Consider the following 17177-nt stretch of genomic DNA (forward strand, 5'->3'; position numbering starts at 1 on the left):
AATGCTGTATATGTACACACTGAAATGTATGCAAATATATATTACAATATTCAATTAGCCATTGGATTATTTCAAACTTTTCTCATGGGAAATTCCTTATAGTTAGTAACAAAATCAATTACTATCCTGATATTTGGGGTTCACGGCATTTAATAGTTAATATGTCTAGAAGATATATTCAGGTGCCTTTTGGGTATTGTACTATTAGGACATGACTTTGTTGGTTTCAAGAGGTTTCTAAAGTATAATGATTTATATATTTTTTAAGACAAGAAACCAATTTATTGCGCTTCCAACTGTGTGTTTCCACATTGTTAAACCTCCAAAGTCCTGCGTGTGTGTTTGTGTGTGTGTGTGTGTACACAGAATAACGAATCTCACAAACAGGTTGGAGCGTTCTCTGTGAACTAACCTGTTCTCTTTCGACTCTCCTCTTTTCTTCGTCTGCCCGTCTTCTCTCCAAATCCTCCAGGCGCCTCTTCTCTTCTTGTTCTCTCTTTCGCTGTTCACGTTCCTGCTGCCTTCTAGCTTCACGCTCTCTCCTTTGTTGCTACATAAATGAAGATGTGTAATTACCAGAGATCCTCCAGTTATGAGTCTCACGATAGTTTGCAAATCAGTTACAGGTGGACGCTAATGAGGGGAAGTTCATGGACCCCACCTCTACTGGTCAATTATCTCCAAGTTGTCCCTCAGCCCCAGATACGCCAGGCTTCCTCACAAATATTCGTCAAAAGAGCTATGTTTATGTGACTTCTTACAGGGTTTGGTTTCATTTTGATAGCAATTATTTCCTGCTATACACGGTAGCACAGCAACTAGGGAACAAGGAATTCTTTATCCACTGGTATCACTAACAGTTATCTGGGACCCTCGAGACAAAAGAAAAAGACAGAAGAGACAGGAATAAAGGACAATAGAAACTGGGCAAAGAAAGGGAGACAGAGAAGAAAAAAGAAGCACAAACCAGGGAAAGAAGAACTGGCATTACCAAGAATAATAAGCACCATTATTACTACTATGAATATTAAAAAAACTACCATTGACCACATGCTTACAGTGTATCTGGCACTGTGCTAAGTATACAACATTCTTTATTCCACTTACTTTACCTAATCTAATCCTCACAACAACCATAGGAAGTATTTAATTCCTGCTCCACAGATGAAAAAACAGGTTCCAAAAAACTTACGTATTTTGCCCAAGGTTACCAAGCTATGCTGGTGTAGTTAGTAGCCATCAAGTCGATTCCAACGCATGGTGACCCCATGTGTACGGAGCAGATCTGCTCCGTAGGATTTTCAAGGCTGTGGCCATTTGGAAGCAGATCACCAGGCCTGTCTCCCAAGGTGCCACTGGGTGGATTCAAACTGCCAACCTTTCGGCTAGTAGTGGAGTTCTTAATTGTTTGTACCACCCAGGGACCCAGTCCCATCCTAAACACCTTGAAGTCCAGACTCTTAACCATTCAACACTCCGCCTCCCATTAAGAGGGGCATAAAGTGCTCCTGAATCACCAGACTGGCTCTGTCAGCATTTCCAAGTCCAGACTTCATGGTGATCTCACAGCACAGCCTTTCCTAATCCAACTGCTCTACATAACTCCATAGTATACAGCAACGCAACACACTCAACTGACAGCTTGTCTTTCTAGCCCCAGACCAGACTGGTTGTCGGTAAAGCACTTATGTAGTTGGTATTAGGTAGGTGCCATCGAGTTGGCTCTGACCCCATGTACAACCGAGAAAACACAGCCTGGTCCTGCGCTATCCTCAAAATTGTTGCTATGTTTGAGACCATTGTTGCAGCCACTGCATCAATCCATCTCGTTCAGTCTTCCTCCTATTCGCTGACCCTCTACCAAGCGTAACACCCATCTCCAGGAACTGGTCCCTCCTGATAACATGTCCAAAGTACATGAGACAAAGTTTCGCCATCCTCACTCCTAAGGAGGATTCTGGTTATACTTCTTCGGAGACAGATTTCATTCAATCTTCTGGCAGTCTATAGTATATTCAGTATCTTTCACCAACACCATAATTCGATTCTTTTTCGGTCTTCCTTATTTATTGTCTAGCTTTCGCATGCATATGAGGTAACTGAAAATATCACAGCTTGGGTCAGGCGCAACTTAGTCCTCAAAATCTTTGCTATTTAACACTTTAAAGAGGTCTTTTGCAGCAGATCTGCCCTATGCAATACATCGTTTAGTTTCTTGACTGCTGCTTCCATGGGTGTTGATTGTGGATCCAAGTAAAATGAAATCCTTGACAATTTCAGTATTTTCTCTGTTTATCATGATGTTGCTTATTGGTCCAACTGTAACGACTTTTGCTCTCTTTATGTTGAGGTGTAATCCACACTGAAGGCTGTAGTCTTTGATCTTCATAAGCAAGTGCTTCAAGTCCTCTTCACTTTCGGCAAGCAAGGTTGTGTCATCTGCATATCGCCAGCTATTAATGAGTCTTTCCCTAACCCTGATGCAGTGTTCATCTTCATATAGTCCAGTTTCTGAGATTATTTGCTCAGCATATAGCCTGGATAAGTATAATGAAAGGATACAACCCTGACATACACCTTTCCTGACTTTAAACCACAGTATCCCCTTGTCTGTTTGAACCACTGCCTCCTGGTCTAGGTACAGGTTGCACATGAGCACAATTAAGTGTTCTGGAATTCCCATTCTTCATAATGCTATCCATAGTTTGTTATGATCCACACAGTCCAATGCGTTTGGTATAGTCAATAAAACACAGGTAAACATCCTTCTAGTATTCTCTGCTTTCAGCCAAGATCCATCTGATGTTGGCAATGATATCTCTTATTTCACATCCTCTTCTGAATCCAGCTTGAATTTCTGCCAGTACCCTGTTGATGTATTGCTGTAACTGTTTTTGAACTTGAGTGTGACATTTCAATGATATTATCTGATAACTTCCGCATTCTGTTGGATCACTTTTCTTTGGAATGGGTGCAAATATGGATCTCTTCCAGTTGGTTGGCCAGGTAGCTGTCTTCCAAATTTCATGGCATAGAAGAGTGAGCACTTCCAAAGTTGCATGTGTTTGCTGAATCATCTCAATTGGTATTTCATCAATTTCTGGAGGCTTGTTTTTCGTGCCTTCAGTGCAGCCTGGATGCCATCCTTCAATACTATCAGTTCTTGATCATATGCTACCTTCTGAAATGGCTGAACGTCGACCAGTTCTTCTTGGTAAAGTGACTCTGTGAATTCCTTCCATCTTCTTTGGATGCTTCCTGCATAGTTCAATATTTTGCCTGTAGAATCCTTCCACATTGCAACTTGAAGCTTGAATTTCTTCTTCAATTCTTTCAGCTTGAGAAATGCCGAGCATATTCTTCCCTTTTGGTTTTCTAACTCCAGGTCTTTGCACATTTCATTATAATGCTTTACTTTGTCTTCTCAAGCTGCCCTTTGAAATATTCTGTTCAGTTCTTTTACTTGATCATTTCTTCAGTTCACTTTAGCCACTCTACATTGAAGAGCAAGTTTGAGCCTCTTCTAACATTTTGGTCTTTTCTTTCTTTACTGTCTTTTTAATGACATTTTGGTTTCTTCACATATTGAGTCCTTGATGTCATCCCACAACTTGTCTGGTCTTCAGTCACTGTTCAGTGCATCAAATTTATTTTTGATATGGTCTCTAAATTCAGGTGGGGTGTAGTCAAAGTTGTGCTTTGGTTCTCGTGTATTTGTTATAATTTTCTTCAGCTTCAACTTGAACTTGCATAAGGACAATTGATGGTCTGTTCCACAGCCAGCCCCTGCCCTTGTTCTGACTGATGATATTGGGCTTCTTTTTCCACACATGTAGTCGATTTGATTCCTGTGTATTCCATCTGGTGAGGCCCATGTGTACAGTCACTGTTCATATTGTCGAAAAAAGTTATTTCCAGTGAATGGGTCATTGGTCTTGCAAAATTCTAACATGCAATCTCTGGTGTCGTTTCCATCACCAAGGCCATATTTTCCAACCACCGATCCTTCTTCATTTCCAACTTTCACATTCCAATCACCAATAATCGTCAATGCAACCTGATTGCATGTTTGATCAATTTCAGACTGCAGAAGTTGGTAAAAATCTTCAATTTTTTCATCTTTGGCCTTAGTGGTTGTACGTAAATTTGAATAATAGTTGTATTAACTGGTCTTCCTTGTAGACGTATGGATAGTATCCTATTACTGACAGCATTGTACTTCAGGATAGATCTTGAAATATTCTTTTTGACAATGAATACTTACATAGTATAAAGTATAAAATTAAATTTTTCCCATGAATATGAAAAAAATGCTAGCCTCAAGATCAGTGCTATACAACAGAACTCTCTGGGATACTGAAAATATATCTGCACTACCCCACATAATAGCCACTAATCACAAGTTGTTGCTGAGCACCTGAGGAACTTAGTTTAATTTTATTATACTTAATTTAAATTTAAATAGCCACATGTGGCTAGTGGCTACTCTGTTGGAAAGCACAGATCTAGAGGATACAGAGTAAGCAAACTTCTCAGAGACAGGAGGTCTATGTTATTATAGCAAACTTTGTGACATTGAGATTAACTCTTTAACAAGTAAGAAAGTTTAAGTTAAAATTACTGGGGATAGTAGTCAAAAATACTTATAATGGGTATACAAAGTAGGCATTTATTATAGTTTATGTATTCCTTCTAGGTTTTTCCTCCGCCCTCAGATAGTGTCTTAGTTATCTAGTGCTGCTGTAACAGAAATACCACACATGGATGGCTTTAACAAAGACAAATTTATTCTCTCAGAGTCTAAAAGGCTAGAAGTCCGAATTCAGGGTGCCAGCTCCAGGGGGAGGCTTTCTCTCTCTGTCGGCTCTGGGGGAAGGTCCTTGTCATAATTCTTTCCTGGTCTAGGAGTTTCTCAGCATAGGGACCCTGGGTCTAAAGGACATGCTCTGCTTCTGGTGCTTCTTTCTTGGTGGCATGAGGTTCCCCTCCTCTCTGCTTGATTTTCTCTTTTATTTCTCAGAAGAGACTGACTGACAATACAACCTAATTCTATAGATTCTGTGCTGACTCATTAACATAACAGCCTCTACTCCTGCCTCATTAACATAACAACAACAAAAAACTCACTGCTGTCCAGTGGATTCCAACTCATAGCGACCCTATAGGACAGAGTAGAACTGTCCCACAGGGTTTCCAAGGAGTGGCTGGTGGATTCAAACTGCCGACCTTTTTGGTTAGCAGCCAAGCTATTAACCACTGGATTTACAACACATAGGATAATCATATCAGATCACAAAATGGTAGACAACCACACAATACTAGGAATCACGGCCTAGCCAAGTTGATACACGTTTTTGGGGGACACAATTCAATCTCTAACAGTTAGCATTCAATTTCAGTGTAGACACTTAAAAATGACTCCCTGAGAGATTTAAGGAGATGTCTTACATACGCAATAACTGGAAAGAAACGATTATTTGGTATTCTAGTCTCTCTCAATTGAGTACTACATTACCATTATTCTTAATGAAGTTTTAGTCAGCTTTTGGTCCCACCTCCGCTTTTATTCCATTTGATTTGTTCTTTCTTCTGCTTTCTGCTCTTAGAATTCAATGCACAAAACTGACTAGCTTCCCATGTGTAGGACTGCGGTCATAAAAAGAACAGAACTCCTATCCTGGTATTTAAAAAACTATAACTTTAATGGCAAAGGCATCATTATTAAATGTGAACACCAACACTGCCCTTATACAGTGCACTTCCTGCCTGCTGCTTGGTTCTAATGCCTTTATGCTTTTTTCAAAAACTTTTCGAAAAAGAGGAAAATAAGACACTAAAGTCTGTGTTCCAAACCAAATCTAAGACAACTGAGAGGAACAGTCCATGTGCCAAAGTTCTCAAAGCCTGCGGCTTTCCTGCACTGATGCCATTCTCCTCCAGCAGTGTTTTGGTTTGCACTCTGGTGCCAGAGGGAACGTGGGCGTGAGTCCCTAACACCATACGCATCCCTGCTTCACTCAGAAGGGAGGATGCTTCTGAATGCAGAGATCATGCCCACATTGTTTCCAAAGAGCTAGCACCTTTTTCCTTCTCTTTCATGAACTAGCTGCTGTTGTTGATGTTGTTAGGTGCCATCGAGTGCGACTGCACGTACAACAGAACGAAACACTGCCCGGTCCTGTGCCATCCTCACAATCATTGTTATGCTTGAGCTCACTGTTGCAGCCACACTGTGTCAATTCATCACGCTGAGGGTCTCCCTATTTTTCACTGACCCTCTACTTTACCAAGCATGATGTCCTTCTCCAGGGAATGGTCCCTCCTGATAACACGTCCAAAGTATGTGAGACATAGTCTCTCCATCTTTGCTTCTAAGGAGCATTCTGGTTGCACTTCTTCCAAGACAGATTTGTTCGTTCTTTTGGCAGTCTACAGTATATTCAATATTCTTTGCCAACACCACAATTCAAAGGTGTTGATTCTTCTTTGATCTTCCTTATTTTATTCACTGTCCAGCTTTCACACGCATATGAGGCAACTGAAAATACCACTGCTTGGGTCAGGTGCACCTTAGTGTTCAAGGTGACATCTTTGCTTTTCAATACTTTAAAGAGGTCTTTTGCAGCAGATTTGCCCAATACAATGCATCTTTTGATTCTTCACTGCTACTTCCAAGGGCATTGATAGGGATCCAAGTAAAATGAAATCCTTGACAACTTCAATCTTTTCTCTCTTTATCATGATGTTGCTTATTGGTCCAGTTGTGAGGATTTTTGTTTTTTTATGTTGAGGTGTAATCCATACTGAAGGCTGTGGTCTTTGATTTTCATCAGTAAGTGCTTCAAGTCCTCTTCACTTTCAGCAAGCAAAATTGTGTCATCTGCATAATGCAGGCTGTTAATGAGTCTTCCTCCAATCCTGATGCCCTGTTCTTCTTCACATAGTCCAGCTTCTCAGATTATTTGCTCAGCATACAAACTGAATAGGTATGGTGAAAGGATACAACCCTGATGCACACCCTTCCTGACTGTAAACCACACACGAATTAGCTGTGAACCAGAAAATTAAACAAACAAAATCACTTTCTTCCATTCCAGGACCCCCTAAACAACACAATACAGAAACTTGAAGCAACAAATTTGAGTATCTTGGCCAAGTGGTGTTTCTGAAGTGTTTCCCCTTTAAAGCAAATTAAGCTAAGACCTTTTATTTCATAACTTTTGATGTTTTTCTATACAGGAGCACAAAGAACAGATTGGTCTTTATCAGTAGATCTCAATTACAGTAAATACATCAGAGCTCTACGAACATGATCATCTAACGCTAGTAAGAAAAAGAATTATGTTTTGCCAACTAGGGAAAATGGATGCCTTTGCTTTAAATAAAAAGTATGTAATTCCAAAGGCTGCTAACAGGGAACCCAAGGTACAGAAGGGAGAATGTTGACATGTCGTGGGGTTGTTAACCGATCATAAAACAGTATGTGTACTAATTGTTTAATAAGAAGCTGGTTGGTTCTGTAAACCTTCATCTCAAGTACAATTTAAAAAAAAAAAGTATTTAATTCCATTCAGATGATCCTGCTTATCCATGTTTTCCAAAGAGAAACATTCTTTAAACTTTTCTGTTGAGTAAAATACATTAAAAATAAGATAAAAACAAAAAGCCTTCTAATAAAGGCACAATAATTGGTCTCTATCTGCCTGGAGCAAGAGAGGAAGAAGGAGAGTCAGGAATAGGAGGAAGAAAACAGAATGTGTGGCTAACTGTCTCCTTTATGAGACTGGAAGAACTGGATGGTGCCCAGCTACCATTACTGAATGTTTTGATCAAAAGTTCTATAGCAAAATCCTGATGAAAAGGTAGAAACGAAGAACAAAATTTCAAATTCTCATGGAATCCATACTTTTTGGAGCCATGGAGGATGGACGAACCCCTGAAACTACTGCCCTGAGAATATCTTTAAACCTTAAACCAAATATATCCCCTGAATTCTAAAAACCAAACAATAGTTTAGTGTAACTGGTAAAGAATATCTACCTTGAGCATTGTGCTCTTATAAGAACTATCTATATGGGGTCAAATTGACAACAGCAACTCAAAAATTTAGATACGAAACTTGGGGGCAGTGAGATTATGTGAATAGGGGAGGGACAATTCAGAAAAGGAGGGTGAGAACGCTTACGCAACTCAGAGAATGCAATCAATGTCACTGAATGGTACATGCAGAAACTTGAATTGGTGTATGTTTTGCTGTATATATTCTCAACAACAACAAAATAAAATTATATATAAATGTGAGTCAATCGAAAATAAATCAATAAATAAACAGATAAACTGATTTTTACAACTCTCAGATATATAAACAGCCAAGATGGGTTAAAAGAACCGTTTGGAAAGTGTTAGAATGTACTATGGAATCCAAGAAAGGAAAATGAAACGACTCAAGGGACAGGGGTTCAGGTCCTCATTCTGCTCCCCTGGTACAAGTCTCTTCACCTCTATGAGCCTCAGTTTCCTGACCTGTCAAAACGGTGGTGCGGGCAGGGGAAGGGTTTAGGGTGTGGGTGAGGCAGTCTGTTCTAGAAATCACCATAGGAAGAAGTGATGCAATGGATAGTCTTTGGAAGAAGTCAACAGATGATGTCTACAGTGGGGGAGACAAGTCTTATAAGCAATAAATGGAAGTCATTCCTCTTGAAAGGTGTGGGCTTTTCTGTTCCTTGCCCACCACCCTAGGGGGTGTGCCATGATGCAGGGAGACAATAAAAGATCAATAAAAGGAGGAACACAAAGAACTGAGGTGGCAGGTTTCTTCCATTTCAGTGCTCTCTGTTGTTGTTAGGTGCTGTTGAGTCGATTTCAACTCATAGCAACCCCATGTGACAGAGTAGAATTGCCCCATAGGGTTCTGTAGGCTGTACGGGAACAGAGCACCAGGTCTTTCTCCCACAGAGCCACTGCGTGAGCTCGAACTACCAACCTTTTGGTCAGCGGCCAAATGCCCCATTAGAGCACAGGAAAAAAATACTAGACATTTCATTTATATTTTTGGTACATGTTTTAAAAATTGGTCTACTTGATGTTTTATAATGTACATTGTCAGTATAATAGTATATAAGTAGATATATATCAGAAGTACATGCTCAATTTTTTTACTGATGGGATACCTTATCAAAAAGCATTCCAGGCTACTATGTTATTCTAAACAATGCCAATGACCATGGACACACCCCACAACAGCCTTACAGATGCGCTTACTGTCATTTCCTTTATACCATGCAGGCTACTGAAAATGCTGTAACTTGAAAGCAAATCCTGTTCTTATCTCTGCTGATCACCCTGCTGGTATCCAGCTGTTGAAATCAGAGAATAATCTTCCAGAAAAGAGGCAGATAAAGAAAAAAACTTAAGAAGAGTCCTGTAGCCATGGTGAAGTCTGGCAGAAATGACTGGTTGCCCATTATACCCTGGCTGGCATACTGCTAGAGGTCCAGATCCAGTCTAGCATTCAACTCAAACCAGCCTCAAGATTCAAATTTCTACCGTGTCTCTGGAGAAGAAAAAGTCACAGAGGTAGGGGTGAAGGTTTAGGTACTGAACCAGTATCAGAGCTGGCTTTCCACATACCAGCTGGCCCTCTCATTTACTACCTGGTCTACCCAAGGGTACTACGATCTCAGGTCCACAGCCATTCCTGAGACCCACTTCTCATCTCACACATTTTTATCTTCCATCCTGAGCTGCTGGCATCTAGAGACTGAAGGAATGACAGAACCTTGGTACACATCCTCTGGTCATACGGGCTTGGTCTTAACTGAAAGCACTCACTACCTCATAGGTTGTAAGCTACAAAGTGACAAATTTTGTGGAATCCATTTTCTCAACTATTTCCAGGGCTCCCATCCCAGTGGGAAATCTTGAGTGCTCATCTAAATAAATACTAAGGGGCAAATTTAATATGTTCTGACAAGCAGCCCAAATGTTTTCCATTTGTTTTAAATTTAATCAAAATAATAAGTAGGTACTCTTAAAAAACAAACAAAAATTAAGGCTTATGTCAAAAAGCTGTTCGACTCCTCCTCACTACTTTCAATGCTGAGTTTCTTCCTATAGTATTTACGTCCTTATTTTTAAGTAATATAATTATATTTTTTCCCCACTTTAGACACCATCTATTGACTTTTTCCAAAGAATATTCATTGCACCACCCCACCCTAAGCTCCCCATACAGTCATATGACAATTTCTGATTAAATGAAAACCACACTCATGGCTCATATTTACTCATGAGTAAACTTCCTTTTCTCCCCTCAAGGAGTTATTTTTTCTATCAGGTATTCTTTCTTCATTTTTGGAGATTAACCCTCTTGAAGACCTTTGTTCTTATTATGGACTGAACAATCTAAACCAGTAGTAGCTCTTCAGTCATCCTATGCTTCTGTTCACCAACTTTCTGGGAATCCTCTTAGGCTCTCTTCCAATTAGGAAACAGTTTCCTGTAGTCCTTGTCTTATTTCTAATTTTGTTGGAACACATCCTCCAGTAGGTAGCTTCTTGAAAAAGAGTGAAGAAGAGGTAAAAAAAAAATTTCTGAGACTGTGCATCAGAGTCTGAAAATCTTGACTCACCTTACCCTGAAGATATAATTTTGGCTGAGGTAAATAATTTTCCCTCAGAATTTCGAAGGCATTGCTACATCATCTTCTCGTTTCTGATGCTGTTACTGGATAGTCTGAGACCATGCAGGGTCTTGATAGTACGTGACCCAGCCTGCACCTGCCACCTGCTCCCCCTGCTGCCATCTCTCCCCGCCATCACCACAGCTTTAAGGAGGCTCTCTTCATCATTGGGAGCCCTGGTGGCACACTGGTTAAGCATTCAGCTGCTAACCAAAAGGCTGGCAGTTTGAATCCACCAGCTGCTCCTTGGAAATGCTATGAGGCAGTTTCTACTCTGTCCTATAGGGTTGCTATGAGTCAGAATCGACTTGATGGCAGTGGGTTTGGTTTTTTGCTTCATCCATGATATTCTAAAATTTTAAGATAATGTATGTGCCTTTGTGTGCTTGTGTGTTTTTTATACAGTGTCCTGGGCACTGAGTGAGCTTTTTCAATCCAGAAACTTATATTTTTTTAGTTCTGGAAATTTTTCTTGAATTACCCCTGTATGTTCCTCCTATAGTATTCACTTCCTGGAACATCTATTGGAACTTCTGGTTTGATTCTGTTAAGTTCTTCTCCTGTTCTATTATTCATTATTTTGTCTTTTTTCCTCCCTACTTTTTGGGAGTTTTAATTCTTTTTTTTTTTTTTTTCTTAATTTTTCAAGAACTCTTATTTTCTGAATATTCTTGCTTCACAAATATAATATTTTCCCTCTTCTTTTCCTTAGGATATTAAAGCTTTTGTACATGCATGTGAGACGTTCATCTCTGTTCCCTACACTGTCTCTATTTCCTTCAAGTTTCTTTATTCTGTTTGCTTTAGAATCTGTCTATCATGTTAAAGATTTCCTCAGTGTCTGTGATCTTGGCTGTCCATTCATGCTTAAAATATTAAAAAGCAGACAGTAAGGACTGTGTAAATGGACAGCACTAGGAAACCAGCTTTACAGTAAGGTGGTTGGGAGATATCCTGGCCACTTCATTGGGGCCTTCCTTCCTTTGGGCTGCTCAGTAGATCTTCCCAGTATCCTGTCTAGATGGGAAAGGGAGTAGGAAAAGGAGGTAGAATCTGTAGTAAGAGTGGCTGCCAGGATTGTGGGGAGACGAGTGAGGTGAGGGTGCTAGCAGCCACACCGATTAGGATTTAGACTTTTACTTAATGCCTTTAGTTTTCAGTACATCTCTCTCTACGTACTCCATGTGCCTGATTTATCCAAGCCCTGTGTTTCTGTGGTTCATTTTTTCCAGTAGTATATATCTGCTTGAGAACACAGTAACCTGGCTGCATAGGGTGGGAGAGGCTAACTGCTCCTTATATGGATATATTCAACCAATCTTCTTCCTTGAGCCCTACCCAGTACCTCCCATTCCGGCTCTTTTCTAAAGATTTACAGTAAAGAATCAGCTTTCTTACAGTCTTCGCTCGTCATCCACTATCTCATTTCCACAACTTGGTCTCCTTCCTTGTTCTTATTATCCTTGTTGTTTGTACCATTTGTAATTTTTCAGTCATTTCACTGAACTTTCTCAATGATCATGAAGTAAGCATATGTTCAATCCATCAAGTTGTTTTTGCTCAATTGCTTTTCAAACTCAAAATCTATTATTATAAAGTTTAATTCAAAATGCACCCATCATAAACAGGAAGCAAACATCATCTTACAAACGATAGCAGACTACCTAAAAACTCTCAATTGCCAACTAAGGGCTCCGCCTCTGGAAAGCATTTTCTTCTTAGTTTCAGGTGAAAGGACCATGCTTCTGGTTACTAGATCAACATTTTTAAAAAGACCATAAGGTCCTCGGCAGCAGGAATCATGTTTTACTCGTCTTCTCCCCTCTGTATCACACATGGCCTTCGTAAGAGGAGTGCATTACGTACTCTTTAGTAATTAAACCGAACACTTGTGCTCTTTGTCCAACGCATGACACCCAAGACAAAAACTGCTGTGATTTTATCCCCAAGATTTAATCAAGGATTCAACAATCCATTCACATCTCAAGGCCATGCAAAATCTGACCAAATCCTAAAGCAATCTTTTAAAGATCACCTAGTAGGTGCATAAAGGCTTGGACAATAATTGTGACATTTGGACAGTGTCTCATACATTACAAAACACACCCTTTACTCCTAAGGATAACCTATATAGTCCTCTGAAGCACTTTCAAGTGGCTCTAGGAATCAGAGATCCCAAACTCCAGGGTCCATTTTTAAAATGGGCGTAAGTTCAAAGAACAAGGCTTTTCTTTCCAGAGATACAACAGAACTACAAATGACTGATTCGTCCATTTCAGAAGTATTTATTAAGCATCATGCATATACAAAGATGATATGACACAGTCCTTCTCTAAGTCTTACAGGAGAGATAAGGCACGTACATCAATAACCACAAGACAAGGCAGGGCGTTCAGATTCCCAGAGCTAGCCCACTAAAGCAGATCATGATGGCTGATGAGCCCAATGGCCAGGGCAAAGGACACTGCAGGTGCCGACTGCTCTTCCATATTCTGTCCTAATATCTGAATTGGTAAACTGTACCCACCACAAACATGTCAACTACCAACCATAAAAACACTACCATCAGAACAGGCCCTCGCGGAGGAAGATGTGAGGGAATGCAGAGAAGGATCATTAAAAGGTAAAGTAAGCCATTAGTCAATAAGTCTGAATAGATGATTACTGTGAAAAGTGAAAAGCCTGCCTCTTGCACTAGAACCTCCAAAGAAACTGGCAAAAAATAAAACACATCAACTAAATAAACAACATCAATCCATACTTTATGCCTATGCTTTCACATGACAAAACCCAGGAGAGTGTTAGGAACATGATTCAGATTTACCTCACTAAAAATGATAAATATGATATAATCCTTTGAAGTCCTAGCTTTTGCAAACCGGTGTCATTACTATTTTCTTTAAAAATAAAAGCAAACCAATTGAAAAACTGCAAGACGCTGTGAAGAGATTTTCAAACCTTCCAAATTATAAAGAGATTCCCGTTATTACTTAAATCTTCCCAAGCCTGCCTGAGTAAATGTGCCTTTTTCCAGCTACGCTTTCATTATCATTAACTTCCCTTTCTATATATTCTGGCATTTAAAAGCAGTGCTCTCATCTCACAATTCTAAAAACTTTTCTAAATAAGTCATACTGCTAATTATCAAGGTCCATTTAAATCTTCTCCACTGGACTTACTGGCTTTTCGTGGAAACTAATAGACTTCAATAACCCAGTCTATTCTTTAGATTCAGCTATTCCCAGGAACTTCTGAGTTTGTGTTACTGCACACATAAACTACCAACTCTTGAGATTTTAATACGCCACTTCTCACGAAACCACAGTAGAGAAACTGTTTCTCCCCCAAAGAGAACTCTTTCCCACCTTTAGGCAACCAACACCATTTGCTAAACCAAACTAACTGTTCACAAGGCTTAACTGTAAATATAACCAGACGTTAGATGGGGATGCCAAGAGAATATTTAAGAATTTATAAGGAGTTCTTAAAAGCGAGACAGCCGCCCTTAACAACTGAGCTGCTGACCTGACAGATCGCAAGGCCGTGGCTGTAGGGGTACTTGCGTGCCATGGTCATGATTACCGCACATATGAACGCTGGAGCTGTAAAAAAGGTAGCACTGTGCTGACATGTCCTCCTGAAGTCAGGTACTTACGATCTGCCAAACTTGCCAAACAAAGGCCTTATTGCAGGGGTGAGGAAATGCTTTCTATTTCTTTAAAATGCATTGAAACACTGCTGGGAAGTCCTTGGGGGTAAGGGAGTTCACCACTCCTTCCTTCTAAGATCTCACAGGCAAGAAACAGACAAGAAGCACATGGCAAAGCCGATTTTTTTTCCTTAGAAATTTCTAAGTTTTCCCAGCATTACAATTTAACTTCAGTACTAATCCCACTCCACGCAGAAAATGTGTTTTTTCCTCTCCCTTTCCTTTGTTTTTTCATTTTTTCCACCTCCCCCCACCCCTCTACAATTTAACATTCACTTTGGAATTTCCCGAAATGATAGAAATGAACATGACTGAATGTCATCTTGGTAGAAGGGAAAAAAACCCAGCTGCTGGGGTTCACACTAACATTTACTCCTCACTTGAGGGAAGCAGGTTCCCCAAAATCACAAAGTGCCAACTTTGACTCCACGACTGAAAACTTGCAAAGGAAGGAGATTACTGTTTTCAAATGGCACAGAAAGATTCAGAGAGGGGAAGACTTGAATCATCAGCAGTGTTCAAACACAGAACGGGAGTGCAAGTCACAGAAAAGATGGCTAATAACCCGATAATGGTCTTTATTTCATCTAAATGGCAAACATTTAAAGTCTTCAGAATACACGTATCACAGTCATCCTCTAACAAAGGAAGACTGGAAGGAGACAGCTATTTCTTTTTTTTTAAAGAAAAGGACAGATTCTGGAAATCTCAAATTTTGATTTTGACCTCTAACTATACTAAAAAGATCATATTATACCTAGTTTTTATTTATTTTTTTTAATGTGCTTACTCCTACAATGTTACTATTGCTGTTGTTAGGTCCTCGAGTCGGTTCTGGCTCACAACAACCCTGTGTACAAAAGACTGCAGCTCTGCCCGGCCCTGCACCATCCTCACAATCGTTATGTTTGAGCCCATTGTTGCAGCCACTGTGTCAATCGGTCTCATTAAGGGTCTTCTTCTTTTTCGCTGACCCTCTACTTTACAAGCACGATGTCCTTTTCTAGGGACTGATCCCTCCTGATAACATGTCCAAAGTACCTGAGACAAGTCTTGCCGTCCTCGCTTCTAAGGGGCATTCTGGTTGTACTTCTTCCAAGATGGATTTGTTTGTTCTTCTGACAGTCCATGGTATATTCAATATTCTTCATCAACACCATACTTCAAAGGCATCAATTCTTCTTTGGTCTTCCTTATTCATCATCCAGCTTTCACATGCATATGAGGCAACTGAAAACACCACTGCTTGGATCAGGCGTACCTTAGTCCTTAAAGTGACACCTTTGCTTTTAACACTTTAAAGAGATCTTTTGCAGCAGATTTGCCCAATGCGATATGTCATTTGATTTCCTGACTGCTGCCTCCATAGGCACTGACTGTGGATCCAAGTAAAATGAAATTCTTGACAACTTCAATATTTTCTCCATTTATCTTGATGCTGCATATTGGTCCAGTGAGGATTTCTGTTTCCTTTAAATTGAAGTGTAATCTATACTGAAGGGTGTAGTCTTTGATCTTCATTAAGAAGTGCTTCAAATCCTCTTCACTTTCAGCAAGCAAGGTTGTGTCATCTGCATATTGCAGGTTGTTACTGTCTTCCTCCAGTCCTGACATCTCGTTCTTCTTCCAGCTTCTTGGATTATTTTCTCAGCATACAGATTGAATAAGTATGATGAAAGTATACAACCGTGACACACACCTTTTCTGATCTGACACCACTCAGTATCCCCTTGTTCTGTTCAAACAACTGTCTCCTGGTTTAAGTACAGGTTCCTCATGACCACAATTAAGTGTTCTGGAATTCCCATTCTTCGCAATGTTATCCATCATTTGTCATGATTCACTCAGTCCAATGCCTTTGCAGAGTCAATAAAACACAGGTCAGCATCTTTCTGGTATCTTCTGCTTTCAGTCAAGATCCATCTGACATCAGTAAGGATGTGTATGCCTCGTTCCACGTACTCTTCTGAATTCAGCTTGAATTTCTGGCAGTCCCCTGTCGATGTACTGCTGCAACTGTTTTTGAACTATCTTCAGCAAAATTTTACTTACTTGTTATAGTAAAGGTATTATTCAATCATTTCTGCATTCTATTGGATCACCTTTCTTTGGAACGGACATAAGTATGGATCTTTTCCAGTTGTTTGGCAAGGAAGCTGGCTTCCAAATTTCTTGGCATAGACGAGTAAGTGCTTCCAGTGTTGCAACCATTTCTTGAAGAATCTCAATTAGCATTCCGTCAATTCCTGAAGCCTGTTTTTTGCCAATGCCTTCAGTGCAGCTTGGACTCCTTCTTTCAGTACCATCAGTTCTTACCATATGCTACCCTCCTGAAATGGTTGAATGTTGACCAACTCATTTTGGTACAGTGACTGTATTCCTTCCATCTTCTTTTGATGCTTCCTACATCATTCAATATTTTGCCCAGAATCCTTCAATATTGCAACTTGAGGCTTGAATTTTTTCTCCAGTTCTTTCAGCTTGAGAAATGCTGAGCATGTTCTTCTCCCTTGGTTTTCTAAATCCAGGTCTTCGCACATTTCATTGTAATACTTTACTCTGTCTTCTTTAGCTGCCCTTTGAAATCTTCTGTTCAGTTCTTTTACATGATCATTTCTTCCTCTTGTTTTAGCTACTTTATGTTCAAGAGCAAGCTGCAGAGTCTCTTCAGACATTCATTTTGGTCTTTTCTTTCCTGCTTTTTCAATGACCTCTTGCTTTCTTCATGTATGATGCCCTTGATGTCATTCCACAACTCGTCTGCTCTTCAGTCATTAGTGTTCAATG

The 17177-nt window shown here is 39.9% G+C and overlaps 1 protein-coding gene across 7 annotated transcripts in view; it reads right to left on the bottom strand.

Annotated features, from left to right (window-relative positions):
* MAP4K4 (mitogen-activated protein kinase kinase kinase kinase 4) overlaps positions 1-17177 on the bottom strand; it is a 230808-nt gene that overhangs the window by 37289 nt on the left and 176342 nt on the right. For all 7 annotated transcript variants that reach the window (XM_023733938.1, XM_023733942.1, XM_023733939.1 and 4 more), the window contains exon 12: positions 413-550. In XM_023733938.1, the coding sequence (XP_023589706.1) occupies positions 413-550 (138 nt within the window). The remainder of the gene's footprint in view (positions 1-412; positions 551-17177) is intronic.

Source organism: Trichechus manatus, unplaced genomic scaffold, assembly GCF_000243295.1.
Source record: "Trichechus manatus latirostris isolate Lorelei unplaced genomic scaffold, TriManLat1.0 scaffold00004, whole genome shotgun sequence".
Lineage (NCBI taxonomy): Eukaryota > Metazoa > Chordata > Mammalia > Sirenia > Trichechidae > Trichechus > Trichechus manatus.